A 27,677-nucleotide genomic window follows, 5' to 3' on the forward strand; every position below is an offset into this window, starting at 1 on the left:
GATGTGTCAGAGATATGTAGTGATCCCACAGACCAGGTACATCATCACTAAACCATGAAGACTCCTATGGATGATGTGTCAGAGATATGTAGTGATCCCACAGACCAGGTACATCATCACTAAACCATGAAGACTCTATGGATGATGTGTCAGAGATATGTAGGGATCCCACAGACCAGGTACATCATCACTAAACCATGAAGACTCCTGTGGATGATGTGTCAGAGATATGTAGTGATCCCACAGACCAGGTACATCATCACTAAACCATGAAGACTCCTATGGATGATGTGTCAGAGATATGTAGTGATCCCACAGACCAGGCACATCATCACTAAACCATGAAGACTCCTATGGATGATGTGTCAGAGATATGTAGTGATCCCACAGACCAGGCACATCATCACTAAACCATGAAGACTCCTATGGATGATGTGTCAGAGATATGTAGTGATCCCACAGACCAGGTACATCATCACTAAACCATGAAGACTCCTATGGATGATGTGTCAGAGATATGTAGTGATCCCACAGACCAGGTACATCATCACTAAACCATGAAGACTCTATGGATGATGTGTGAGATATGTAGTGATCCCACAGACCAGGTACATCATCACTAAACCATGAAGACTCCTATGGATGATGTCAGAGATATGTAGTGATCCCACAGACCAGGCACATCATCACTAAACCATGAAGACTCCTATGGATGATGTGTCAGAGATATGTAGTGATCCCACAGACCAGGCACATCATCACTAAACCATGAAGACTCCTATGGATGATGTGTCAGAGATATGTAGTGATCCCACAGACCAGGTACATCATCACTAAACCATGAAGACTCCTATGGATGATGTGTCAGAGATATGTAGTGATCCCACAGACCAGGTACATCATCACTAAACCATGAAGACTCTATGGATGATGTGTGAGAGATATGTAGTGATCCCACAGACCAGGTACATCATCACTAAACCATGAAGACTCCTATGGATGAGAGCTACACGCCACTGCTGCTAAACCAACCTAACCTTGTCTGTAATTTAGGTCTGTGTGGTAGTTGGCCTCGTATGCAGCCCCTGTTAGCGACCGCCTTGTGGCTGTGGTGGCCGGGCCTCATGGGTAGTGAAGGGAGACTAGGGAGCGGTGTGCTGATGAGCTCTCTGCCTGCCTGCCATGCGCAAACACTTTGGAACCTATCTTGGTCCTTCCTTGATTTGATATAACCAGGAAAGTAGCCTGGTCCCAGAGCTGTTCATGCAGTAGGGCCAATGACCATAGGAGTTGGCTATACAACACAAAATCATATTGGACCAGGCTACCAGGAAAGAGCCTTGAGGTTCATAACCTCTTGCAAGGGTAACCTGTGCAATATCCTGCACACGGTCCTGATGCTTTAAACAAAATGTTGTACGAAGGGTTCATCCATTTGTCTGATATCTGATGCTTGTAACCCTGCTTAATGGTTATGAGGGGTAGTTGGTTGTCTAAATTCAGGGCAGTGTTATTCAGTACAGTGCCCTGACCTTAACTACAGTGGTTCTCCTGTTCCTTAACTACAGTGGTTCTCCTGTTCCTTAACTACAGTGGTTCTCCTGTTCCTTAACTACAGTGGTTCTCCTGTTCCTTAACTACAGTGGTTCTCCTGTTCTTTAACTACAGTGGTTCTCATGTTCCTTAACTACAGTGGTTCTCCTGTTCCTTAACTACAGTGGTTCTCCTGTTCCTTAACTACAGTGGTTCTCCTGTTCCTTAACTACAGTGGTTCTCCTGTTCCTTAACTACAGTGGTTCTCCTGTTCTTTGATAACTTCCAGATTAATAGATGTTTTACTGTCAAAGATGTCCATTAATCCTTAACCAAAGAGCACCTACAATCTATGCTGTAGAGCTTCCCATCGTTTTCTCCCGTTAACATTTATTAACAGCTCTCTCCTTCCGTCTCAGTCCTTATGGTTTGCTTTGATACCTTATACATTAAACTATTTTTGATGGATCTCTTTTTGTTTGTCTACCCTACAGGAGCTGCACACCACTCGGCTGCGTGGTGCTGAGAACCTCATAGAACAGCTGGTGCAGGACAAGGTGAGTGAAGAAGAGGGGTTCTTAAAGGGAACGATCGACCTACCTTGTCCCAGGGTGTTGAAAATGCTAGTCAGGAGATTCTGGATATACAGTGCCTTGCGAAAGTATTCGGCCCCCTTGAACTTTGCGACCTTTTGCCACATTTCAGGCTTCAAATATAAAGATATAAAACTGTATTTTTTTGTGAAGAATCAACAACAAGCGGGACACAATCATGAAGTGGAACGACATTTATTAGATATTTCAAACTTTTTTAACAAATCAAAAACTGAAGAATTGGGCGTGCAAAATTATTCAGCCCCCTTAAGTTAATACTTTGTAGCGCACCTTTTGCTGCGATTACAGCTGTAAGTCGCTTGGGGTATGTCTCTGTCAGTTTTGCACATCGAGAGACTGAAATTGTTTCCCATTCCTCCTTGCAAAACAGCTCGAGCTCAGTGAGGTTGGATGGAGAGCATTTGTGAACAGCAGTTTTCAGTTCTTTCCACAGATTCTCGATTGGATTCAGGTCTGGACTTTGACTTGGCCATTCTAACACCTGGATATGTTTATTTTTGAACCATTCCATTGTAGATTTTGCTTTATGTTTTGGATCATTGTCTTGTTGGAAGACAAATCTCCGTCCCAGTCTCAGGTCTTTTGCAGACTCCATCAGGTTTTCTTCCAGAATGGTCCTGTATTTGGCTCCATCCATCTTCCCATCAATTTTAACCATCTTCCCTGTCCCTGCTGAAGAAAAGCAGGCCCAAACCATGATGCTGCCACCACCATGTTTGACAGTGGGGATGGTGTGTTCAGGGTGATGCGCTGTGTTGCTTTTACGCCAAACATAACGTTTTGCATTGTTGCCAAACAGTTCAATTTTGGTTTCATCTGACCAGAGCACCTTCTTCCACATGTTTGGTGTGTCTCCCAGGTGGCTTGTGGCAAACTTTAAATAACACTTTTTATGGATATCTTTAAGAAATGGCTTTCTTCTTGCCACTCTTCCATAAAGGCCAGATTTGTGCAATATATGACTGATTGTTGTCCTATGGACAGAGTGTCCCACCTCAGCTGTAGATCATCCAGAGTGATCATGGGCCTCTTGGCTGCATCTCTGATCAGTCTTCTTCTTGTATGAGCTGAAAGTTTAGAGGGACAGCCAGGTCTTGGTAGATTTGCAGTGGTCTGATACTCCTTCCATTTCAATATTATCGCTTGCACAGTGCTCCTTGGGATGTTTAAAGCTTGGGAAATCTTTTTTTTATCCAAATCCGGCTTTAAACTTCTTCACAACAGTATCTCGGACCTGCCTGGTGTGTTCCTTGTTCTTCATGATGCTCTCTGCGCTTTTAACGGACCTCTGAGACTATCACAGTGCAGGTGCATTTATACGGAGACTTGATTACACACAGGTGGATTGTATTTATCATCATTAGTCATTTAGGTCAACATTGGATCATTCAGAGATCCTCACTGAACTTCTGGAGAGAGTTTGCTGCACTGAAAGTAAGGGGGCTGAATAATTTTGCACGCCCAATTTTTCAGTTTTTGATTTGTTAAAAAAGTTTGAAATATCCAATAAATGTCGTTCCACTTCATGATTGTGTCCCACTTGTTGTTGATTCTTCACAAAAAAATACAGTTTTATATCTTTATGTTTGAAGCCTGAAATGTGGCAAAAGGTCGCAAAGTTCAAGGGGGCCGAATACTTTCGCAAGGCACTGTAGCTAAGCCAGCTATCAAACTTTTAAAAAAGTGTAATGGAATGTTATAACACATGGAAACCATTACAATCACCCCATCCTCCCTCTACCAGCCTCGACTGCTCTGCTCCTAACTTTGTCTGCCCCTGAAATGTCCTTCTCACTCCTGCAGTGATGCTTAGTGTGAATCCGTGAAATGTAGACATGCTTGTGCTCTGCCACTGAGCGCAGAGACATCAGAGACACTCCATTCACGTTTATTGCGCATGACCCTTAACCTCTACCTCTGCAGGAGAGATGTGTGTGTGTTTGACCCCCAGCTCTGCTGGAGTCGAGACGGTCGTTCGTGAGGTCACTGAGGAATGTGGGTTAGAGTTAGAGGCACAGCGTAACAGTCAGAACAATTTAGGGGCCTGGGGTTTGATTAAGACACAGTACGTAGGAGACAACATCAATCAGTGGATTACTGGCAGACATCTTAAGTTATTTAGATACATTTGGGATGTGAGTGTTTGACTCACATCCCAAAAAGTCCTTCATGTGTCCTGTCTGCTTCCTTGTCTTGGTTAGAAATTATACCTGTCTGATTGGAAGCACACAGATCAAAACTGAATGAATGCTTCCACTTTGGAAATAAGTGTTTTCATGAATGTGTTATCCTCTGAGATCACATCTGGTTGATATACAGCACCTATTATTATAACACCGAAAGTCAAATTCAATCTAATCCTGGCTCTACCTTCAGGGCATGGTGATTGCAGAGACGAAGCGTCAGATGCATGAGACTCTGGAGATGAAGGAGGAGGAGATCGCCCAGCTCTGCTCCAGAAGCAAGATGGCCGCCGCCCAGACAGCAGAACTGCAGGAGCAGAAAGAGAAGTCTGAGAAAGCTGGTCAGTGGATCTCCTCCTCGTCTCCTCTTCCTCTATATCAGTGTGCATGTCCAGTATCTAACTGAGGATGTGTGTTTGCACCTCCTTCCCCCAGCGTTTGAGGAGCTGGAGAAGGCTCTGGCCGTGGGCCGGAGGGCTGAGGAGGTGCGGAGGCTGCTGCAGCTCCAGCTACAGGAGCAGGTGAAGGAGGTGGAGAGGGCTGGAGAGGAGGAGAGGAGGGGTCTGCAGCAGGAGCTCACCAGGGTCAAGCAGGAGGTGGTCACCATTTTGAAGGTGAGGTACATCTACTGTACATCTAAATACTAATGGAATACTCCTTCAGAACTTATGGAGTAAACGATCACTACTCACCCAGTACCAAGAGCAATTCCAAGTGTCAAGACCAAGTGTCAATTCCATTTCAGTAGTCAATTCACAAAGTTAAATAATTCCCAATGTCCTTATTAACAGCATAGAATAGATTTGGAATTTCAGTGTACTTCCTGAAGTAAATGGAATTGACCACAACCCTGACCAAGAGCTCTTTAGAACAGAGAAAAACCATTATTCAATGAGTTATATTGTAATCAAATAATAAAAACCATCTCTGCATAAATTGTATCGCGCCCGTTTGTTTCATATTGCCTATTAGCTAGTTTATTTAAATGTTGATGATTTATTTCAGGTTTGCCTCTTTTATAACCATTTACTGCTCCGGTTTGTTATGTTGTCCTGTTACACTCCATTTCACCTTCAAGACTTAGACTACGGAAACCACATCCAGCTTCTTTTTACTTGGGTATTTGGACTTGAAAATCATTTTAATTACCATAGTGTGCACAAAGTGTTTTAGTTTCCATTTTGACAGGTTTTTGTAACTCCCTCTCTGACAACTTTTCCTGAATCAACTCTGCTCCTAAACTTCAATGTGGAAGAAAATGATTTCCCCAGATTTTCTCATTCCTCTGGCTTTTTGTCAGGTATCAGGATACAGATTGCCATGTTCTTGGTTGTCCCACTGTATGTATCATCATGCATCACCGCACATTTAAATGGAATAGATTCACCTCTGTGGATAACAATATGATTCATACACATTGCGGTAACCATAAATCAAGAATAACCGAACACACATTTGACAAGGACATTAACGTTCTCATGCATTCTGGATATTCTCCAGGTGAAGTTACATTTTCTGCACACAAAGAACTGTTTCTGCTCATGCCATGGGATTCCCTAGCCCCTACTCAAACAAAGATGAGTGTTTCCCTGTAGAGTTAGCATGGGCCAAGTAGCACCCAGGCTAGCAATTCAAAGCAGATCAGTATAATGCCGTGTCAACGAAGGGGTTCCTAAGGCATGAAGTCATATCATCTCTTCAGCACAAACACTTTAGCAACATTTTTTCAAACAAATGATAAATACTGATCTGATTTACTACTACATATCAGCATGATATTCAGAGGATCCCTTTGGGAGTGTTTTTGGGGACCCATGATGTTGCTAGAGCGATGCTCTTACCGACTACCTACCTCTATGACTCCTACATTGCAGTCATATGAAGGGCTACTTTTGTGCTACATTGTGTGTTGTAGAAATCCTCAGAGGAGAAGATGGCAGAGATGGACAAGCTACATAGTGAAGCACTGGCCAGTAAAGAACAGGAGCTCGGCGCTCGAATCAACCAGGCCGTGGTAAGTTCATATCACCCTCTCCACTTTCAAGTTGTAACATATATACTGCAAAACAAACTCAGTTCTACTATTGTACAAAGTCTTTGAGCTGTACGTTTAAATCAGGTTTCGAGACTGCGTCCAGAACATCCTTATTTGTGACCCTTTGACTTGACAGAGCCACACCAATTTTTTTATTGGTCGCTAGGGTGCCAGTGAAAATGATTTAGCTGGTCACGATAGTTTAGTTTTGCATGGTATTCTGAAACTTCTGTACTTTTTTTATACCAGAACATGAAAAATGGTTCGGTACTCAAATTTGAGGTATTTCGGTACTTCTGTCATTGAGAGAGGATAATGTCTATCAGCACAGCCGCAATCCTTATAGCACGAGAGTTCCGTGCCTGCTCCACTCACTCACTGCTGGCTCTAGCCTGTCCTGAGGAACCACTGCACTCACTGGGAGTCTAGGCTGCATCATGTTAGAGCCCCACTCATGCTGCGTATAAGTTAACACACTTGAATAATGCAACACGACAGGTAGAAATGTTGCAACTGTTCATTACTAGGGTAGGAACAATACCAGTATCGCAATATTTTTTATTTCACCTTTATTCAACCAGGTAGGCTAGTTGAGAACAAGTTCTCATTATTCATTAGTATAGTTGAAAGCGAACAAAACACGAAGCGGATTTTTAACTTGTTTAGGAAAGCAGCCCTAATGTTGGAAACAAATATCATTATGCTGTCATCCAGAGTCACATTTATTTATTTTCCAAGCTATATCACACACTATTTGACATAATGCAGGTTTTTAAAGCACCAAAGAGTTTGATCTGCTTTGTGTTTTCATTTCTGCCTTGGAAAAAACATTGCGATACTGGTCTTGTTTTTACTGTTTGCAAAACTATGTCTATTACAGGCTAGAACACTGCAAGAAAATACCGGTAGCTTCCAGCTTTGTAGGCTAACTTTCCTTGCTATCTTACAGCAATGCACTACCCATAATGCAAAATATGCTGATTGCAACCAAAAACCCTAGTTATTCCAAAAGAGAACTTGATTCATTCACTTGGTCTCCCTGGTCTCACGTCTCTTCTGTCTTTCTCACTGTGTGAAAGACGTCATTAGGTCTTAGAGACAGCATGCACTTTTATGAAACAAGAGATTTCTTCTTTTATGCAAATGTTGTTGATCAGTACAATAAAATCTGTCCCAATTGGAAGGGAAATGTATTGTTTTTCACCTGTATTGTGAATAGGCTACATCTTGATTTACCCAGTTTATTCATTTTTTATTTTTTTATTTTACCTTTATTTAACCAGGTAGGCAAGTTGAGAACAAGTTCTCATTTACAATTGCGACCTGGCCAAGATAAAGCAAAGCAGTTCGACACATACAACGACACAGAGTTACACATGGAGTAAAACAAACATACAGTCAATAATACAGTATAAACAAGTCTATATACAATGTGAGCAAATTAGGTGAGAAGGGAGGTAAAGGCAAAAAAGGCCATGGTGGCAAAGTAAATACAATATAGCAAGTAAAACACTGGAATGGTAGTTTTGCAATGGAAGAATGTGCAAAGTAGAAATAAAAATAATGGGGTGCAAAGGCGCAAAATAAATAAATAAATTAAATACAGTTGGGAAAGAGGTAGTTGTTTGGGCTAAATTATAGGTGGGCTATGTACAGGTGCAGTAATATGTAAGATGCTCTGACAGTTGGTGCTTAAAGCTAGTGAGGGAGATAAGTGTTTCCAGTTTCAGAGATTTTTGTAGTTTGTTCCAGTCATTGGCAGCAGAGAACTGGAAGGAGAGGCGGCCAAAGAAAGAATTGGTTTTGGGGGTGACTAGAGAGATATACCTGCTGGAGCGTGTGCTACAGGTGGGAGATGCTATGGTGACCAGCGAGCTGAGATAAGGGGGGACTTTACCTAGCAGGGTCTTGTAGATGACATGGAGCCAGTGGGTTTGGCGACGAGTATGAAGCGAGGGCCAGCCAACGAGAGCGTACAGGTCGCAATGGTGGGTAGTATATGGGGCTTTGGAGATTTAGAGATTTAGATAATAGAGATTTACCATCCAAATAAATTAGTACCATTGCGTTGTTATGTAGTTAGATTGGTAAAAAGCTCATTCAAACTGATTGTCACTATCGGTGCGCAACCGCAAAAAATTGGTCTGACCAAACCATGTGCTGGTGTCATCAACTGAAAAAGTTACTAGCACCAGTTGAAACAGTTATTCTATATTTTGTGCATATTTCTACTTGTTGTTTCTAGTTCTGTTTTATTGTGAGAGTTCTGAGTAAGATTTCCAATGTATTTATTACATATGGCAAATTAAACTTTAAACTTCAATTGTGTGTGTTCTGTGTAGGAGCAGTGCAAAGAGGAACTGGCCCAGGCTGCCAAGGATAAGGAGCAGCAGAAGGCTGCCATAGAGACCGAGTCAGAGACCAAGGCTAATGAGATAGGGCTGGAGCTGGAGACCGCCAGAACTGTGAGTTCTCCTCTTGAACGTTTAGCTACTCTATCCCAAAAATGCTACACATTGTTGATTCTACAGCTAATTATATACTCGACTGTATCTACAAGCTTTACATTGTTGGTTAATTCTATGGCAAACATACAATAAATACTGCACATCTCATTACAGAGAATACTGGAACTCGAGAGCTCTCTGGAAAAGTACTCCCAACCTGGATCAGTTCCATCAACAGATGATCTCTCTACTCCGATGGAGGAGCTAAGGATGAAACGCAAGGACGAGGTGACTGCACTAGAGGAGAAGCACTGCGAGGAGATGGAGAAGCACAAGCTAGAGCTGCACCAGGAGGTCTTAGCCCAACACAATGCTGCTATGGAGGAGCTCAGGGCAAAACACAGAGCTGAAGTGGAGACCATCTTGAAGGAGAAAACGGTCCAGTTACAAGCCCATGACGAGGACATGAACCAGAAGACAATGGAGAAGCTGGATGTGAAACAGACTCAGCTGGAAGCCCTTTCCTTTGAGCTCCAGGAGTTGTTGAGGATCAAACAGGTTCTCGAGGAGAGACTGGATGCAGTTGAAAACGCTGGTGGGTCAGCCAGGCAGGAGTTGGAGCAGAGGCTACAGGAGGTGCTGACCAAGCACAGTACAGATATTGAGGAGATCAAGCTGCAGCATGAGCAGTCCCTGGGAGGAATGGAGAAGATGCTAAAAGACGAACTCAACAAGTTGACGATAGTGCTGAAGGAGAAAGAGAAAGAGCTTGAGGCTCAACTTGTCTATGAGAAAAGCCTGAAAGAAGAGTCCAAGATGGTTCTTCAAGACAGGAATGTGAAAGTTAAGGAATTGGAGGAGCTTAGAAAGAGTTTAAAGCAGGCCCAATCAGAAAAGAAGGGCCTTGAGAAATCTAATGCCCAACTCAGTAAGATTAGAGATGAACTCTCAGAGTGCAGGAGTCAATTAAAATATTTTGTGCATAAACTGGAAACAACTCAAAGTGACTGCCAGCAGAAAGAGGACGCTCTTCAACAAAAGGTACAGGAGCTTGAAGTGCTAGAGAAGCAGTTGCAGCAGGCTAAGAAGGAGCTCTCTGAACAGGATAAATCTTACACTGACGAACTGAACTCTAAGCAAGAGGAAGAAAAACGATTAAAGAAACACCTGGAAGACCAGAAGGCTGCTCATGAGAAGAAGGTGGACAACATTAAGAAAGACATGGCGGCCAAGTGGAAATCACAGGAGACAAAGATGGAGAATTGTAAAACTAAGACCAAAGAGATGCAGGATAAATTTAAGAAGAAGCTTCAGGAGCAAGACGAATCTTTGAAAAAGCAACTGTCAAAGAAGGAGTCAGAGCTACAGCAGAAAGAACAAAAACTTAAAGAAAACATCCTGGAGTCTCAGACAAGTTCAGAAGGCCTGAGCAGTGCTATGTACCAGCTTGAGTCCAATCACAAGGAAGAACTAGAGAAGATGTGTGAAGTCCATAAGCAAGAGAAGGAAAAGCTTGAGAATCATTGGCAGGAAAAGATGGGACAACAGGAAGAAGAAATGCAGGAGAAACACACACAAATACTACAGGAGAAGATACAGGAAGTGGAGGAGGTCAACCAGCAGCTTGGAACCACCATGGAAGAAAAAGAGCAAGTTGTGCAGGAAGTGAAGGACTTGAAGGAAGAGTTGGTGATGAGACAGACCACTGTGCAGAAACTGCAGGCCGAACTGAAGGAAGCCGCAGTCAAGATGGAGAGTTTATCTCAAGCTGAGGCAATGTTCAAAAAGCAAATGGAGGCGGTCGAGAGGAATCTGAACACTGCTCTTAATGAGAGGAACTCCTTCCAGGATCAGCTGAACAAGACTGAGAATAAGGCAAGAGAGAAGCTCAAGTCTCTGTCTGAGAGGTTTGTAGACACTGAGAAGCAGCTTCAAGCTCTTGAGGCTTCTAAGGGTAAGGAAGGGGAGGCAGTTCAGAGGAGACTTGAACAACATTCTCTTCAACTAGAAGTCAAGGAAAACGAAATGCAGAAGCAGTTCGCTGGGATCAGCAAGGAATTAATGCGTTACTGCCGTGACATTGAGGCCAGCATCGAATATGGTACAAAGGAGCTCTCTGAACGGGTCGAGAGCAGAGTGAGCGAGCTGAAAGACCGAGTTCTGGGTAATCAGAAGAAGATAGCACATCTTAAAAATGTTATCCTTACAAAGGTTGACAGGATACACACTTTGGAGAAACAACTCCAGCAGAGTACAGAGGGGAAGAAGAACCTATGCAGTTCACTAGAGCAGATGACTGTTCAACTAAATCTACACAAAGATGATATCAAAGCCTTAACTGCTGAGAGGGAGTCTCTACAGAGGGAGGCTGAAAATCACTCTCAAGCTCTCTCAGAAAAAGTAATTTGCATCGAACAGCTCAGTGAGGAAAACCAAACAATCTCAGAGAATGTCAAAACAAATTTGGTGTATATCAGCAACTTGGAGACTATCATAAATGACTTGAAGACCCAGTTCGCAGGTAGTCTTACGGGGAAGGATGAAGCGATATCACTGCTTGATCAGCAGCACAAGGAGGAGAGAGAGAGGCTTGTTTGCCAAATGGCGGAGACCATTGACAGACTAGAGAAAGAGAAGACATTTGCAGTGGAGCAAGCCGACGCCTTCAAGAACAACCTCACAGAGTTCAAGAGGAAAGCAGAGTCCAAGTTCTCTCAGAACCACAATACTGTCAAGTCTCTGCAGACCAGACTTGATGATATGGAGAAAAAGATCTCTGAGAAGGACAAGGCCTTACAGAGGCTGATAGCCAGCATTGACAATCAGTCCATTAGCAAGTCAGAGATGGACCAAGTCTTGAGTGAAAAGGAGCGGAAAGTCAGTGACCTTTCTTTGGAAGTGGAGAGCTGTAACAGCCGGCTCAGTGAGCTGGAGGAGCAGTTGGTCCTCAAGACAAAGGAGAGCGAGCAGCTAACTGCTGACCTGAAGCAGCAGCACAGTATCAGGGAGCATGAGAAACGAGAGCTCACAGAGCATCTACAACAGACTCAGGAGCAGTTCAGAATCCAGAATGGAAATCTAGTCCAGGCAACAGAGGATAAATTGCAGTCCATGGAGAGAGAGAACCAAACTTTGAAAAAAGAGCTGGAACGGCAGAGGGAAGTCTTTGACAAGATGAAGGCTGAGATTCTCAAGACCAAAGATGAGAGTCTGAAGGTGGCTGAAGAGAAGTTGTCAAAAGACAATGCTGGGAAAGTGGCTGAGCTGAAGAAGAAAGCTGAGCAGAAAATAAACCAGATTCAGAAACCGTTGACCTCACAACTCGAGGAGAAGGAAAAGACTGTCAAAGCCCTTCGGACACAGTTGGAGGAGGCCAAGGTAGACAAAGCGACAAAAAAGCAGGGGGTGGAAACCCTGGAGGAGAAAGGAAAATCCCTTGAGGAAGCCATGGCCAAGATGAAGGAAGAACAGGAGAAACACATTGAGCAAATTCATAGTGATGATAGACTGGAAAAAGAGAGCTCTTTACAGAGTTTGAAGGACATGTACGAGGAAAAGCTATCGTTGCTCCGGAGAGACATTTTGAACCAGGAGAAAGCCCTAGCCAAGTGTAAGGAAGAACAAGAAAAGCACCTCGAGCAGCTTCGGAATGACGAGAGACTTGCGAAAGAGAGCTCAAAGAACATGTACGAGGGAAAGTTATTGTCGTATCGGAGAGATGTTTCGAACCAGGAGGAGACCAAAGCAGACGAGACCGTCTCAAGGCTTGAGTTTGAGATGAAGCTCAAGGAAGTGGAGGAGGAGAAGGTCAACCTTCTGGCTGAAATCAGCCGCCTCAAGGAAGATCTGCTTGGGAAGACTGCACTGATTGAACAGCAAAATATAGAATTAGTCCGCTTAGAAACACAGGGTCAGAATGCAGTGGAGGTTGTGGCGCATTGCACTGCAGAGCAAACCAAGAGTCTTACAGCAGACAAGGGGGAGAACCACTCTCTGACGCAGGAAGATGGGGATGCTGAATCTCTGTTGTCCATGCAGAATAAGCTTACGGAGGCGGTGCAGGAGAAGCAGAATCTACAGAAATACCTGCGAACCCTGAGGAAGGAACACCAGCAAGACCTGGAGTATGTGAAGAAAGAGTTGACCCAAGAGAACGAGAAGAAACTCATGTAAGTTTGACCTAATGTTCTGCCTTAGTCAAACAATCAAACAAATACAATTGTTGAGAAAGCCCTTTGTCATTTGAGTTCAGAAAATAATTGCGTTTATTTCCCTTTCCATTATTCCTGTTTTTACTTTCAAATTCTGTCTTCCGCTGTGTTTTCTCTCCATCCATACTGTATTTTATGTTATTCTCCCCATTGAACAGGCTTGAGGTTGAAGATCTGGAGATGAAGCACAACTCGTCCCTGAAGCAGCTGATGAGGGAGTTCAACACACAGATGGCTTTGAAAGAACAGGAGCTGACTGCTGCAGTGAAGGAGACCATTGGTGAGAGGGAGTGCCGTTGAATGATGAGACACTGTATTCCCATTGAAACTTCAGATTAATAAAGTCATAGCTTTTCTTTTTCTACAGTTCACTTTCTATTAGTCAGCGCCTCAGCAAGTTTTTGGGGGTTTATGCTTCTAGCTACTTATGTTACTATTACCATTGACTGTCACTGCCCAAAACACTTAGAAAACAATATACAATACTAAATCATTGTTTCAAAAGTACATTTGTTTTGTGTAACAAATGGTTTAAGTTGTTAGTTTATAGTCTAACAGTACTCTCAAACTTCACCAATACAAATTATTAATTGTTTTATCATTTGTCATGAATGTGTGGAATTGAGTAAAATCCACATACATGAAAGTGTAATTGGTGTTGGTGTCCTTGTAGGACTCATTTGAATATTTTTTTCTAGATTAAATTAAATTAATTTGAAAGATGAGTGACTTTTCAGACAGAGCAGTAGGGGTGAAATAGAGGTTAAGAAACAGTCTCTTTCTGAATGAATCACCATATGTTTTCACTGTAGTCCAGTCATTCACACTGCATTCTAATAGCGGAAGTGAGTGACTGGTTTGGAATATGTGAATTTCAAGGTCTACTTCGTGCTTAGATTCTGGGCCCGTATTCAAAAACCGCATCAGTAGGAGTGTTAAATCTGATTGCGCATTGTCCATTTCAACCTTTTCAGTATGATCAAAAAATGTGGTCAGATGAAGCAGATGCTAAGCTACAGGACTATTTTGCAAGCACAGGCTGGAATATGTTCCGGGATTCCTCCAGTGGCATTGAGGAGTACACCTCATCTGTCATTGGCTTCATCAAAAACTGCATCGATGACGTCGTCCCCACTCAGACAGTACGTACATACCCCAACCAGGAGCCATGGATTACAGGCAGTATCCACACTAAGCTAAAGGCTAGAGCTGCCGCTTTCAAGGTGCAGGACTCTAACCCTGAAGCTTATAAGAAATCTGCTATGCCCTCCGACAAACCATCAAACAGGCAAGCATCAATACAGGACTAAGATCGAATCGTACGACATCGGCTCTGACGGTCATCGGATATGGCATGGCCTGCAAACCATTACAGACGACAAAGGGAAGCACGTCCGAGAGCCGCCCAGTGACATGAGCCTACCGGACGAGCTAAACTACTTCTGTGCTCACTTCGAGGCAAATAACACTTAAGCGGGCATGAGAACACCAGCTGTACCGGAAGACTGCGTGATCACGCTCTCCACCGCCGATGTGAGTAATTCACAAGGCCGCAGGGCCAGAAGGATTACCAGGACGTGTACTGCGAGCATGCGCTAACCAACTAGCAAGTGTCTTCACTGACATTTTCAACTTCTCCCTGTCCGTGTCTGTAATACCAACATGCTAAATGACTCCCAGAAACCCGAAACCCATGCCAATTGGCATTCCGCCCCAACAGATCCACAGATGATGCCGTCTCTATTGCACTCCACACTGCCCTTTCCCACCTGGACAAAAGGAACACCTACGCGAGAATGCTACTCATTTACTACAGCTCAGCGTTCAACATCATAGTGCCCTCAAAGCTCATCAATAAGCTAAGGATCCTGGGACAAAACACCTCCATCTGCAACTGGACCTCCTGACGGGCTGCCCCCAGGTGGTATGGGTAGGTAACAACACATCCGCCACGCTGATCCTCAACACAGGGGCCACTCAGGGGTGCGTGCTCAGCCCCCTCCTGTGCTCCCTGTTCACCCACGACTGCACGGCCAGGCACGACTACAACACCATCATTAAATTTGCTGTTGACACAACAGCGGTAGGCCTGATCATCGACAACAATGAGACCGGGATGAGGTCAGAGACCTGGCCGTGTGGTTCCAGGACAACAACCTCTCCCTCAACATGATCAAGACAAAGGAGATGATTGTGGACTACAGGAAAAAGAGGACCGAGAGGATCGAGCACCTTCTCATTGACAGGGCTGCAGTGGAGCAGGTTGAGAGATTGAATTTCTTTGGTGTCCACATCACCAACAAACTAACATGGTCTACACGACTGTCTTGGTCCAAGCACACCAAGACAGTCGTGAAGAGGGCACGACAAAACCTATTCCCCCAAAGGAGACTGAAAGGATTTGGCATGGGTCCTCAGATCCTCAAAAGGTTTTACAGCTGCACCATCGAGAGCATCCTGACTTGTTGCATCACTGCCTGGTATGGCAACTGCTCGGCCTCCGACCGCAAGGCACTACAGAGGGTAGTGCGTACGGCCCAGTACTTCACTGGGGCCAAGCTTCCTGTCATCCAGGACTTCTATACCAGGCGGTGTCAGAGGAAGGCCCTAAAGATTGTCAGACTCCAGCCACCCTAGTCATCGACTGTTCTCCCTGCTACCACACGGCAAGCGGTACTGGAGCGCCAAGTCTAGGTCCAAGAGGCTTCTAAACAGCTTATTCTATCCCCCAAGCCATAAGACTCCTGAACATCTAATCAAATGGCTACCCAGACTTTGCATTGCCCCCCCCTCCTCCTCCACACCACTGCCACACTCTGTTGTCATCTATGCATAGTCACTTTATTTAACTCTACCTACATGTACATACTACCTCAACTAACCGGTTCCCCCGCACATTGACTCTGTACCGGTACCCCCTGTGTATATATACAGTGGAGAGAACAAGTATTTGATACACTGCCGATTTTGCAGGTTTCCCTACTTACAAAGCATGTAGAGGTACACTTCAACTATGAGAGACGGAATCTAAAACAAAAATCCAGAAAATCACATTATGATTTTTAAGTAATTAATTAGCATTTTATTGCATGACATAAGTATTTGATACATCAGTAAAGCAGAACTTAATATTTGGTACAGAAACCTTTGTTTGCAATTACAGAGATCATACGTTTCCTGTAGTTCTTGACCAGGTTTGCACACATTGCAGCAGTGATTTTGGCCCACTCCTCCATACAGACCTTCAGATCCTTCAGGTTTAGGGGCTGTCGCTGGGCAATACGGACTTTCAGCTCTATCCAAAGATTTTCTATTGGGTTCAGGTCTGGAGACTGGCTAGGCCACTCCAGGACCTTGAGATGCTTCTTACGGAGCCACTCCTTAGTTACCCTGGCTGTGTGTTTCGGGTCGTTGTCATGCTGGAAGACCCAGCCACGACCCATCTTCAATGCTCTTACTGAGGGAAGGAGGTTGTTGGCCATGATCTCACGATACATGGCCCCATCCATCCTCCCCTCAATACAGTGCAGTCGTCCTGTCCCCTTTGCAGAAAAGCATCCCCAAAGAACGATGTTTCCACCTCCATGCTTCACGGTTGGGATGGTGTTCTTGGGGTTGTACTCATCCTTCTTCTTCCTCCAAACACGGCGAGTAGAGTTTAGACCAAAAAGCTCTATTTTTGTGTCATCAGACCACATGACATTCTCCCATTCCTCCTCTGGATCATCCAGATGGCCATTGGCAAACTTTAGACGGGCCTGGACATGCGCTGGCTTGAGCAGGGGGACCTTGCGTCCGCTGCAGGATTTTAATCCATGACGGCGTAGTGTGTTACTAATGGTTTTCTTTGAGACTGTGGTCCCAGCTCTCTTCAGGTCATTGACCAGGTCCTGCCGTGTAGTCCTGGGCTGATCCCTCACCTTCCTCATGATCATTGATGCCCCATGAGGTGAGATCTTGCATGGAGCCCCAGACCGAGGGTGATTGACCGTCATCTTGAACTTCTTCCATTTTCTAATAACTGGACCAACAGTTGTTGCCTTCTCACCAAGCTGCTTGCCTATTGTCCTGTAGCCCATCCCAGCCTTGTGCAGGTCTAAATTTTATCCCTGATGTCCTTACACAGCTCTCTGTTCTTGGCCATTGTGGAGAGGTTGGAGTCTGTTTGAGTGTGTGGACAGGTCTTTTATACAGGTAACGAGTTCAAACAGGTGCAGTTAATACAGGTAATGAGTGGAGAACAGGAGGGCTTCTTAAAGAAAAACTAACAGGTCTGTGAGAGCTGGAATTCTTACTGGTTGGTAGGTGATCAAATACTTATGTCATGCAATAAAATGCAAATTAATTACTTAAAAATGATACAATGTGATTTTCTGGATTTTTGTTTTAGATTCCGTCTCTCACAGTTGAAGTGTACCTATGATAAAAAATGACAGACCTTTACATGCTTTGTAAGTAGGAAAACCTGCAAAATCGGCAGTGTATCAAATACTTGTTCTCCCCACTGTATATATATATATATATTTATATTTTGTTTTACTGCTTCTCTATAATTACTTGTTACTTTTCTCTCTTATTCTTATCTGTATTTATTTTAACTGCACTGACGTTTAGGGGCTTGTAAGTAAGTGATTCACTTTAAGGTTAGATCAAATTATCAAACCTGTTGTATTCGGCACATGTAACTAATACAATTTCATCTGATCTAAAAGGCCAAACTGATCCTATATCAGCACTCCTCCTCATACTCCTCCTCTTTCCTCACTCCTCCTCTCTTCTCCACCAACCAGGAAAGGCCCAGAGCGTGGAGGTGGAGCTTATGGACAGCCATCGGGAGGAGACCAATCAGCTCCAGAAGGTGATCATCCAGAAAGATGATGACTTAAACAAAACGGTCCAACGATATGAGCAGGTCCTCCAGGTACAGTACAGTACGAATCAATAACACAATGTAATTATATTGTAGTTCCTATGTAACTTGAACTTTATTACTACAGCTATTACTGTGTAGCTACGTAGACCGTGCAATTTAACGTATATGGTTAGATTAGACTATTGACATGAATCATTATACACAGACTAACTGGTTTGCTTTTAGGAAGTAGATTACAAGTAGGAGTTACTGGCCCAACATTAGGACGGTTTTCCTCAGAATAATCTGTCCGCTTCCTGTTTTGTTTCCATGCCATGATTCTCAGAGTATTGTGATACAAGTATCGTGAAAACACTAGTCCGCACTATCATATGGAAACTCCTATCAGTTCCTGACATATTTTTCAGCTTTGAACTTTAAAGGAAAAGTACATGTACTCCACCCATCCTCATGAAACTATTACTGACATGGAACCACCTCCCTCCTGTCAGTCTCTAGCAGTCTTCATTTTGGCAGCTATTTTAGATTTAGTCTTAAATACTTTTTAGTCTTCGTCACATTTTAGTAATGTCATCCTTTGTTAGTTTTAGTTATTATCAGTCGACTAAAACTCTGGACAATTTTAGCCTAGTTTTAAGTCATTCACATGGCCTTGTCCAGCTATGCCCTCGTAAAGCTGGCAACATTGATATTGTTACCAATGCCAGCTGTAATTAACCATAAAGGTTATGAAGACTTGGCTACAGGTTAAACAATTTACAGCTCTGATTTTCTCCCCATCTTAACTGTCAAGGGGGGTAAATAAGTGGTTTCCTTAAAAAGCAGAGAGTTTGAGCTTTACAAAAATCTTTTACTTTAGTCCTAATATTCAACAAATAGCATTTGTTTTTCATTTGCAGACCACGGCATGGTAGTGGCAACACAGATGAATGAATAACTGCACACATGGGAAAGTAGAGCTTCTGATGTAATCAAGGCAAAAATACCCTAAATGAAATTAAGAGAGCAGAAACATTGTTTCTAGTTGAGGTTAGCTACAAGTCCAATGTCCTGGCTTCACATCAGTTGAAAAGATTGACGAGTGACTGAAGAGACCGTCTGGGAGCTGTGTGGGAGAGCCGGGCAGATCAGCTCAGTCAGACCGCACCACTGAAAGATGTCCATTCTGCCAGTGAGAGGATTGCTTGAAATATTCTGCATGCTTCTGATTGGACAAAACAGATGAAAAGGAGCTCCATGTCCAATCAAATGTCCATTAGTCACGTGGAATTCTCAGCTCTTCACATTTCCGTCAACTAAAAGTCATTTGTAATAGTAGTTTTTTCCCACATAGATTTCATCAGGAAAAATAGGTTGTTGAGGATTGGCTTTGCTCAGCTAAGTAAACTAAAGTAAAAGCTGTCTTCTCCCACTCATCACCAGATATAATTAAAGTAGGGAGGCCTGAAGTAGAGTAACACGGACTGACAATACTGTGATATCAGACTATACTGATCCACACTGAAGGGCTTTTAGCTGAATTATTTGTGACAAAATAAACAACAAATAATATGTGCAGACAAAGAACTTTATAAAAAAATATTGACAAAAAGAAGAAAAGGGGGACGTTTTTGGAAACTAATGCCGTTTTTGAGTATTTTGTAAGAGATGAAACACTGTAGGAAATGACTAGCTGTGATTTTCCTTTTTCTTCCCGTCAAGAGTCGAGAGGAGGAGATGGGGGACAGAGTGTGTCAGGTACAGAAAAAGCTGGAGGACCTGCAGGCAAGGACCCACAGCGCCAGTGGAGAGGTACAGTATCTCAGTTCATCCATGTTTACAGGGTGAAGCTAGCAGCACAGCTAGCAAAATACAGTAGCATTAGCCGCAGAGCAGCTTGAGGGTTAACTACCACCGCCCACTGGTTGCTTGGCTCACTCCTGCCAGATTCAAACCGGCAACCCTCTGGTTACTGGCCTGCCTATTTGAACTTTGAGGATATCGCCACCCCCATCACTACAGGTTAACCGGTTTACACAGACTGTATTTAATTTACCCCCGCAGACAGGATGTCAAGAGGATGCCATATCTGTGGTATTTTCCCACCGACTGTGTGTCCCAAATGACTCACTAGTCCCTATTTAGTGCACTACTTTGGACCAGAACCCATAGATCTCTGGCCAAAAGTAGTGCACTATAAAGGGAATAGGATGGTATTTGGGACACGGCCACCGACTGCGCAGATGCTAGAAACTAATGGTACGAGTCCCACATGGCACCATTTTCTCTATATAGACTGGAGCCTGTGTTTCAATACGGTGTTTTTTAGTCGGCTTGGATTGGATAGCTGACATTTACAATGGGTTTCTGTTGAAGCAATACAGTAATACAGTTTCCTGCTTGCCCCCCTCACAAAGGACACACACACTGACAGACAGACACACCTCCACACCAACTGCAACTGTGTTGACCCAACCTCTCTGTGGACCTCTATTTGAAACACCCATGTGTCTGACGGAAGAAAGATTACTGGTTCAGTGTGGAAAGTTAAGCCAGTCGACATAGGCCTACTCTCAGGTCCTTTATAAGTTCCAGTTCTAACAGAGATGAACAGTTTTGTTTCACCAATCTTCTACTTAGTTGTGGAGTAAAACGTCTGTGTGTGTGTGTGTGTGTCTGTCTGTCTGTCTGTGTGGGGGTGTCTGTGTGTGGCTGTCTGTGGGTGTGGGTGTACGTCTGTCTTTGCGCCTGTGTCGGTGTCTGTGTGCGCCTGTCTGTGTGTGCGCCTGTCTGTGTCTGTGTGTACCTGTCTGTGTCTGTGTGCACCTGTATGTGTCTGTGTGCGCCTGTCTGTGTGTGCGTGCGCCTGTGTGTGTGTGCGTGCGCCTGTCTGTGTGTGCGTGCGCCTGTCTGTGTGTGCGTGCGCCTGTCTGTGTGTGCGTGCGCCTGTCTGTGTGTGCGTGCGCCTGTCTGTGTGTGCGTGCGCCTGTCTGTGTGTGCGTGCGCCTGTCTGTGTGTGCGTGCGCCTGTCTGTGTGTGCGTGCGCCTGTCTGTGTGTGCGCGCGCCTGTCTGTGTGTGCGCGCGCCTGTCTGTGTGTGTGTGCGCGCCTGTGTGTGTGTGTGTGCACCTGTCTGTCTGTGTGTGCACCTGTCTGTCTGTGTGTGTGCACCTGTCTGTCTGTGTGTGTGCGCCTGTGTGTGTGTGTGTGTGTGTGTGTGTGTGTGCGCCTGTGTGTGTGTGTGCGCCTGTGTGTGTGTGTGCGCGCCTGTGTGTGTGCGTGCGCCTGTCTGTGTGTGCGTGCACCTGTCTGTCTGTGTGTGTGCGCCTGTCTGTGTGTGTGCGCGCGCCTGTCTGTGTGTGTGTGCGCGCGCCTGTGTGTGTGTGCGCGCCTGTGTGTGCGTGCGCCTGTCTGTGTGTGTGTGTGCGCCTGTCGTGTGTGTGCGTGCGCCTGTCTGTGTGTGTGCGCCTGTCTGTGTGTGCGCGCCTGTCTGTGTGTGTGTGTGCGCGCCTGTGTGTGTGTGTGTGCGCGCCTGTGTGTGTGTGCGCGCCTGTGTGTGTGTGTGTGTGCACCTGTCTGTCTGTGTGTGTGCACCTGTCTGTCTGTGTGTGTGCGCCTGTGTGTGTGTGTGTGCGCCTGTGTGTGTGTGCGCGCCTGTGTGTGTGTGCGCGCCTGTGTGTGTGTGCGCGCCTGTCTGTCTGTGTGTGTGTGCACCTGTCTGTCTGTGTGTGTGCGCCTGTCTGTCTGTGTGTGTGCGCCTGTCTGTGTGTGTGCGCCTGTCTGTGTGTGTGCGCCTGTCTGTGTGTGCGCGCCTGTCTGTGTGTGTGTGTGTGTGCGCGCCTGTCTCTGTGTGTGTGTGCGCGCCTGTGTGTGTGTGCGCGCCTGTGTGTGTGTGTGTGCGTGCGCCTGTCTGTGTGTGCGTGCGTCTGTCTGTGTGTGCGTGCGCCTGTCTGTGTGTGTGTGCGTGCGCCTGTCTGTGTGTGTGTGCGTGCGCCTGTCTGTGTGTGTGTGTGCGCCGGTCTGTGTGCGCGCGCCTGTCTGTGTGTGCGCGCCTGTGTGTGTGTGTGTGCGCGCCTGTGTGTGTGTGCGCGCGCCTGTGTGTGTGCGCGCCTGTGTGTGTGTGTGTGTGTGTGCACCTGTCTGTCTGTGTGTGTGCACCTGTCTGTCTGTGTGTGTGCGCCTGTGTGTGTGTGTGCGCCTGTGTGTGTGTGTGCGCCTGTGTGTGTGTGTGCGCGCCTATGTGTGTGTGCGCGCCTGTCTGTCTGTGTGTGTGCACCTGTCTGTGTGTGTGTGTGCGCCTGTCTGTGTGTGTGTGTGTGTGTGTGCGCGCCTGTCTGTGTGTGTGTGCGCGCCTGTCTGTGTGTGTGTGCGCGCCTGTCTGTGTGTGTGTGTGCGCGCGCCTGTGTGTGTGTGCGCGCCTGTGTGTGTGCGCCTGTGTGTGTGTGCGTGCGCCTGTGTGTGCGCCTGTGTGTGTGTGCGTGCGCCTGTCTGTGTGTGTGTGCGCCTGTCTGTGTGTGCGTGTGCGCCTGTCTGTGTGTGTGTGTGTGCGCCTGTCTGTGTGTGTGTGTGCGCCTGTCTGTGTGTTTGTGTGTGCGTGCCTGTCTGTGTGTGTGTCGCGCCTGTCTGTGTGTGTGTGTGCGCGCGCCTGTCTGTGTGTTTGTGTGTGCGTGCCTGTCTGTGTGTGTGTGTCTGTGTGTGTGTGTGTGTGCGCCTGTCTGTGTGTGTGTGTGCCTGTCTGTGTGCGCCTGTCTGTGTGTGTGTGTCTGTGTGCGCCTGTCTGTGTGTGTGTCTGTGTGCGCCTGTCTGTGTGTGTGTGTCTGTGTGTGTGTGCTGTGTGTGCCTGTCTGTGTGTGTGTGCGCCTGTCTCTCTGTGTGTGTGTGCACCTGTCTGTGTGTGTGTGTGTGTGCCTGTCTGTGTGTGTGTGTGCCTGTCTGTGTGTGTGTGTGCGCCTGTCTGTGTGTGTGTGTGTCGCCTGTGTGTGCGCCTGTCCTGTGCTGTGTGTGTGTGCGCGCTGTGTGTGTGTGCGCGCCTGTGTGTGTGTGTGCGCCTGTCTGTGTGTCTGTCTGTGTGTGTGCGCCTGTCTGTGTGCGCCTGTGTGTGTGCGCCCGTCTGTGTGTGTGTGTGCGCCTGTCTGTGTGTGTGTGCCTGTCTGTGTCTGTGCGCCTGTGTGTGCGCACCTGTCTGTGTCTGTGTGTGTGTGTGCGCCTGTCTGTGTGTGCGTGCGCCTGTCTGTGTGTGTGTGTGCGCCTGTGTGTGTGTGTGTGTGTGTGTGCGCCTGTATGTGTGTGTGTGCGCCTGTATGTGTGTGCGTGCGCCTGTCTGTGTGTGCGTGCGCCTGTCTGTCTGTGTGTGCGTGCGCCTGTCTGTGTGTGTGTGTGTGTGTGCCTGTGTGTGTGTGTGTGTGTGCGCCTGTGTGTGTGTGTGCGCGCCTGTGTGTGTGTGTGTGTGCGCCTGTCTGTGTGTGTGTGTGCACCTGTCTGTGTGTGTGTGTGTGCGCCTGTGTGTGTGTGTGCGTGCGCCTGTCTGTGTGTGTGTGCGCGCCTGTGTGTGTGTGCGCCTGTCTGTGTGTGCGTGCGCCTGTCTGTGTGTGTGTGTGTGTGTGCCTGTCTGTGTGTGTGTGCGCCTGTCTGTGTGTGTGCGCGCCTGTCTGTGTGTGTGCGTGCCTGTCTGTGTGTGCGCGCGCTGTGTGTGTGTGTGTGTGCACCTGTCTGTCTGTGTGTGTGCACCTGTCTGTCTGTGTGTGTGCGCCTGTCTGTGTGTGTGTGCGCCTGTCTGTGTGTGTGTGCGCCTGTCTGTGTGTGTGTGCGCCTGCCTGTGTGTGTGTGCGCGCCTGTCTGTCTGTGTGTGTGCGCCTGTCTGTCTGTGTGTGTGCGCCTGTCTGTGTGTGTGCGCCCTGTCTGTGTGTGTGCGCCTGTCTGTGTGTGCGCGCCTGTCTGTGTGTGTGTGTGTGTGTGTGCGCGCCTGTCTCTGTGTGTGTGCGCCTGCGCGCCTGTGTGTGTGTGCGCGCCTGCCTGTGTGTGTGTGTGCGCGCCTGTGTGTGTGTGCGTGCCTGTGTGTGTGTGTGTGTGTCTGTGTGTGTGCACCTGTCTGTCTGTGTGTGTGCGCCTGTCTGTCGCGCTGTGTGTGTGCACCTGTCTGTCTGTGTGTGTGCGCCTGTGTGTGTGTGTGCGCCTGTGTGTGTGTGTGCACCTGTCTGTGTGTGTGTGTGCGCCTGTCTGTGTGTGTGCGCCTGTCTGTGTGTGTGTGTCGCCTGTCTGTGTGTGTGTGTGCGCCTGTCTGTGTGTGTGTGTGTGTGTGCGCGCCTGTCTGTGTGTGTGTGCGCCTGCCTGTGTGTGTGTGCGCCTGTCTGTGTGTGTGTGCGCCTGTGTCTGTGTGTGTGTGTGCCCTGTCTGTGTGTGTGCGCCTGTCTGTGTGTGTGCGCCTGTCTGTGTGTGTGTGTGTGCGCCTGTCTGTGTGTGCGTGTGCGCCTGTCTGTGTGTGTGTGCGCCTGTCTGTGTGTGCGCCCTGTCTGTGTGTGTGTGTGCGCCTGTCTGTGTGTGTGTGTGCGCCTGTCTGTGTGTGTGTGTGCCCTGTGTGTGTGTGTGTGTGTGTGTGTGCGCCTGTCTGTGTGTGTGCGCCTGTCTGTGTGTGTGTGCGCCTGTCTGTGTGTGTGTGCTGTCTGTGTGTGTGTGTGCGCCTGTCTGTGTGTGTGTGTGTGTGCGCCTGTCTGTGTGTGTGTGTCTGTGTGTGTGTGCCCTGTCTGTGTGTGTGTGTGCGCCTGTCTGTGTGTGTGTGTCTGTGTGTGTGCGCCTGTCTGTGTGTGTGTGTGTGTGCGCCTGTCTGTGTGTGTGTGCGCCTGTCTGTCTGTGTGTGTGTGCGCCTGTCTGTGTCTGTGTGCGCCTGTCTGTGTGTGTGTGTGCGCCTGTCTGTGTGTGTCTGTCTGTGTGCGCCTGTCTGTGTGTGTGTGCGCCCTGTCTGTGTGTGTGCGCCTGTCTGTGTGTGTGTGTGCGCCTGTCTGTGTGTGTGCGCGCCTGTCTGTGTGTGTGCGCCTGTGTGTGCCTGTCTGTGTGTGTGTGTGCGCCTGTCTGTGTGTGTGTGCGCCTGTCTGTGTGTGTGTGTCTGTGTGTGTGTGTGCGCCTGTCTGTGTGTGTGTGCGCCTGTCTGTGTGTGTGTGCGCCTGTCGCCTGTCTGTCTGTGTGTGTGTGCGCCTGTCTGTCTGTCTGTGTGTGTGCGCCTGTCTGTCTGTGTGTGTGCGCCTGTGTGTGTGTGTGCGCCTGTGTGTGTGTGTGCGCCTGTGTGTGTGTGTGCGCCTGTGTGTGTGTGTGCGCGCCTATGTGTGTGTGCGCGCCTGTCTGTCTGTGTGTGCGCACCTGTCTGTGTGTGTGTGTGCGCCTGTCTGTGTGTGTGTGTGTGTGTGTGCGCGCCTGTCTGTGTGTGTGTGCGCGCCTGTCTGTGTGTGTGTGCGCGCCTGTCTGTGTGTGTGTGTGCGCGCGCCTGTGTGTGTGCGCGCGCCTGTGTGTGTGTGCGTGCGCCTGTGTGTGTGTGCGTGCGCCTGTGTGTGTGTGCGTGCGCCTGTGTGTGTGTGCGTGCGCCTGTCTGTGTGTGCGTGCGCCTGTCTGTGTGTGCGCGCCTGTCTGTGTGTGTGTGCGCCTGTCTGTGTGTTTGTGTGTGCGTGCCTGTCTGTGTGTGTGCGCGCCTGTCTGTGTGTGTGTGTGCGCGCGCCTGTCTGTGTGTTTGTGTGTGCGTGCCTGTCTGTGTGTGTGTGCGCCTGTCTCTGTGTGTGTGTCTGTGTGCGCCTGTCTGTGTGTGTGTGTCTGTGTGCGCCTGTCTGTGTGTGTGTCTGTGTGCGCCTGTCTGTGTGTGTGTGCCTGTGTGTGCCTGTCTGTGTGTGTGTGCGCCTCTCTGTGTGTGTGTGCACCTGTCTGTGTGTGTGTGTGCGCCTGTCTGTGTGTGTGTGTGCGCCTGTCTGTGTGTGTGTGTGCGCGCCTGTCTATGTGTCTGTGTCTGTGCGCGCCTGTCTATGTGTCTGTGTCTGTGTGCGCCTGTCTGTGTGCGCCTGTGTGTGTGCGCCCGTCTGTGTGTGCGCCTGTCTGTGTGTGCGCCTGTCTGTGTCTGTGTGCACCTGTATGTGTCTGTGTGCGCCTGTCTGTGTGTGCGTGCGCCTGTCTGTGTGTGTGTGTGTGCGCCTGTGTGTGTGTGTGTGTGTGTGTGCGCCTGTATGTGTGTGCGTGCGCCTGTATGTGTGTGCGTGCGCCTGTCTGTGTGTGTGTGCGCCTGTCTGTCTGTGTGCGTGCGCCTGTGTGTGTGTGTGTGTGTGCGCCTGTGTGTGTGTGTGCGCGCCTGTGTGTGTGCGTGCGCCTGTCTGTGTGTGTGTGCACCTGTCTGTCTGTGTGTGTGCGCCTGTCTGTGTGTGTGCGCGCGCCTGTCTGTGTGTGTGTGCGCGCCTGTGTGTGTGTGCGCGCCTGTGTGTGCGTGCGCCTGTCTGTGTGTGTGTGTGCGCCTGTCGTGTGTGTGCGTGCGCCTGTCTGTGTGTGTGCGCGCCTGTCTGTGTGTGTGCGCCTGTCTGTGTGTGCGCGCGCCTGTGTGTGTGTGTGCACCTGTCTGTCTGTGTGTGTGCACCTGTCTGTCTGTGTGTGTGCGCCTGTGTGTGTGTGTGCGCCTGTGTGTGTGTGCGCCTGTGTGTGTGTGTGCGCGCCTGTGTGTGTGTGCGCGCCTGTCTGTCTGTGTGTGTGCGCCTGTCTGTCTGTGTGTGTGCGCCTGTCTGTGTGTGTGCGCCTGTCTGTGTGTGTGCGCCTGTCTGTGTGTGCGCGCCTGTCTGTGTGTGTGTGTGTGTGTGCGCGCCTGTCTCTGTGTGTGTGTGCGCGCCTGTGTGTGTGTGTGCGCGCCTGTGTGTGTGTGTGCGCGCCTGTGTGTGTGTGCGTGCCTGTGTGTGTGTGTGTGTGTGTGCACCTGTCTGTCTGTGTGTGTGCACCTGTCTGTCTGTGTGTGTGCACCTGTCTGTCTGTGTGTGTGCGCCTGTGTGTGTGTGTGCGCCTGTGTGTGTGTGTGCACCTGTCTGTCTGTGTGTGTGCGCCTGTCTGTGTGTGTGCGCCTGTCTGTGTGTGTGCGCCTGTCTGTGTGTGCGCGCCTGTCTGTGTGTGTGTGTGTGTGCGCGCCTGTCTCTGTGTGTGTGTGCGCGCCTGTGTGTGTGTGCGCGCCTGTGTGTGTGTGTGTGCGTGCGCCTGTCTGTGTGTGCGTGCGCCTGTCTGTGTGTGCGTGCGCCTGTCTGTGTGTGCGTGCGCCTGTCTGTGTGTGTGTGCGCCTGTCTGTGTGTGTGTGTGCGCCTGTCTGTCTGTGTGTGTGCGCCTGTCTGTGTGTGTGTGTGCGCCTGTCTGTGTGTGTGCGCCTGTCTGTGTGTGTGTGCGCCTGTCTGTGTGTGTGTGCGCCTGTCTGTGTGTGTGTGCGCCTGTCTGTGTGTGTGTGTGTGCGCCTGTCTGTGTGTGTGTGTGTGCGCCTGTCTGTGTGTGTGTGTGCGCCTGTCTGTGTGTGTGTGTGCGCCTGTCTGTGTGTGTGTGTGCGCCTGTCTGTGTGTGTGTGTGTGCGCCTGTCTGTGTCTGTGTGCGCCTGTCTGTGTGTGTGTGTGCGCCTGTCTGTGTCTGTGTGCGCCTGTCTGTGTGTGTGTGTGCGCCTGTCTGTCTGTGTGCGCCTGTCTGTGTGTGTGTGCGCCTGTCTGTGTGTGTGCGCCTGTCTGTGTGTGTGTGCGCCTGTCTGTGTGTGTGTGCGCCTGTCTGTGTGTGTGTGCGCCTGTCTGTGTGTGTGTGTGCGCCTGTCTGTGTGTGTGTGT

The 27,677-nt window shown here is 48.0% G+C and overlaps 1 protein-coding gene across 1 annotated transcript in view; it reads left to right on the top strand.

Moving 5' to 3' along the window:
- Window positions 1–27,677, top strand: part of LOC115112840 (golgin subfamily A member 4-like) — a 58,508-nt gene that overhangs the window by 14,911 nt on the left and 15,920 nt on the right. The window contains exons 7-15 of the mRNA XM_065012598.1: window positions 2,028–2,090; window positions 4,524–4,671; window positions 4,766–4,944; window positions 6,246–6,344; window positions 8,708–8,830; window positions 8,987–12,981; window positions 13,182–13,303; window positions 17,814–17,944; window positions 19,598–19,687. Coding sequence (XP_064868670.1) covers window positions 2,028–2,090; window positions 4,524–4,671; window positions 4,766–4,944; window positions 6,246–6,344; window positions 8,708–8,830; window positions 8,987–12,981; window positions 13,182–13,303; window positions 17,814–17,944; window positions 19,598–19,687 — 4,950 coding nt within the window. The remainder of the gene's footprint in view (window positions 1–2,027; window positions 2,091–4,523; window positions 4,672–4,765; window positions 4,945–6,245; window positions 6,345–8,707; window positions 8,831–8,986; window positions 12,982–13,181; window positions 13,304–17,813; window positions 17,945–19,597; window positions 19,688–27,677) is intronic.

This window comes from Oncorhynchus nerka, linkage group LG28, assembly GCF_034236695.1.
Source record: "Oncorhynchus nerka isolate Pitt River linkage group LG28, Oner_Uvic_2.0, whole genome shotgun sequence".
Taxonomy (NCBI): domain Eukaryota; kingdom Metazoa; phylum Chordata; class Actinopteri; order Salmoniformes; family Salmonidae; genus Oncorhynchus; species Oncorhynchus nerka.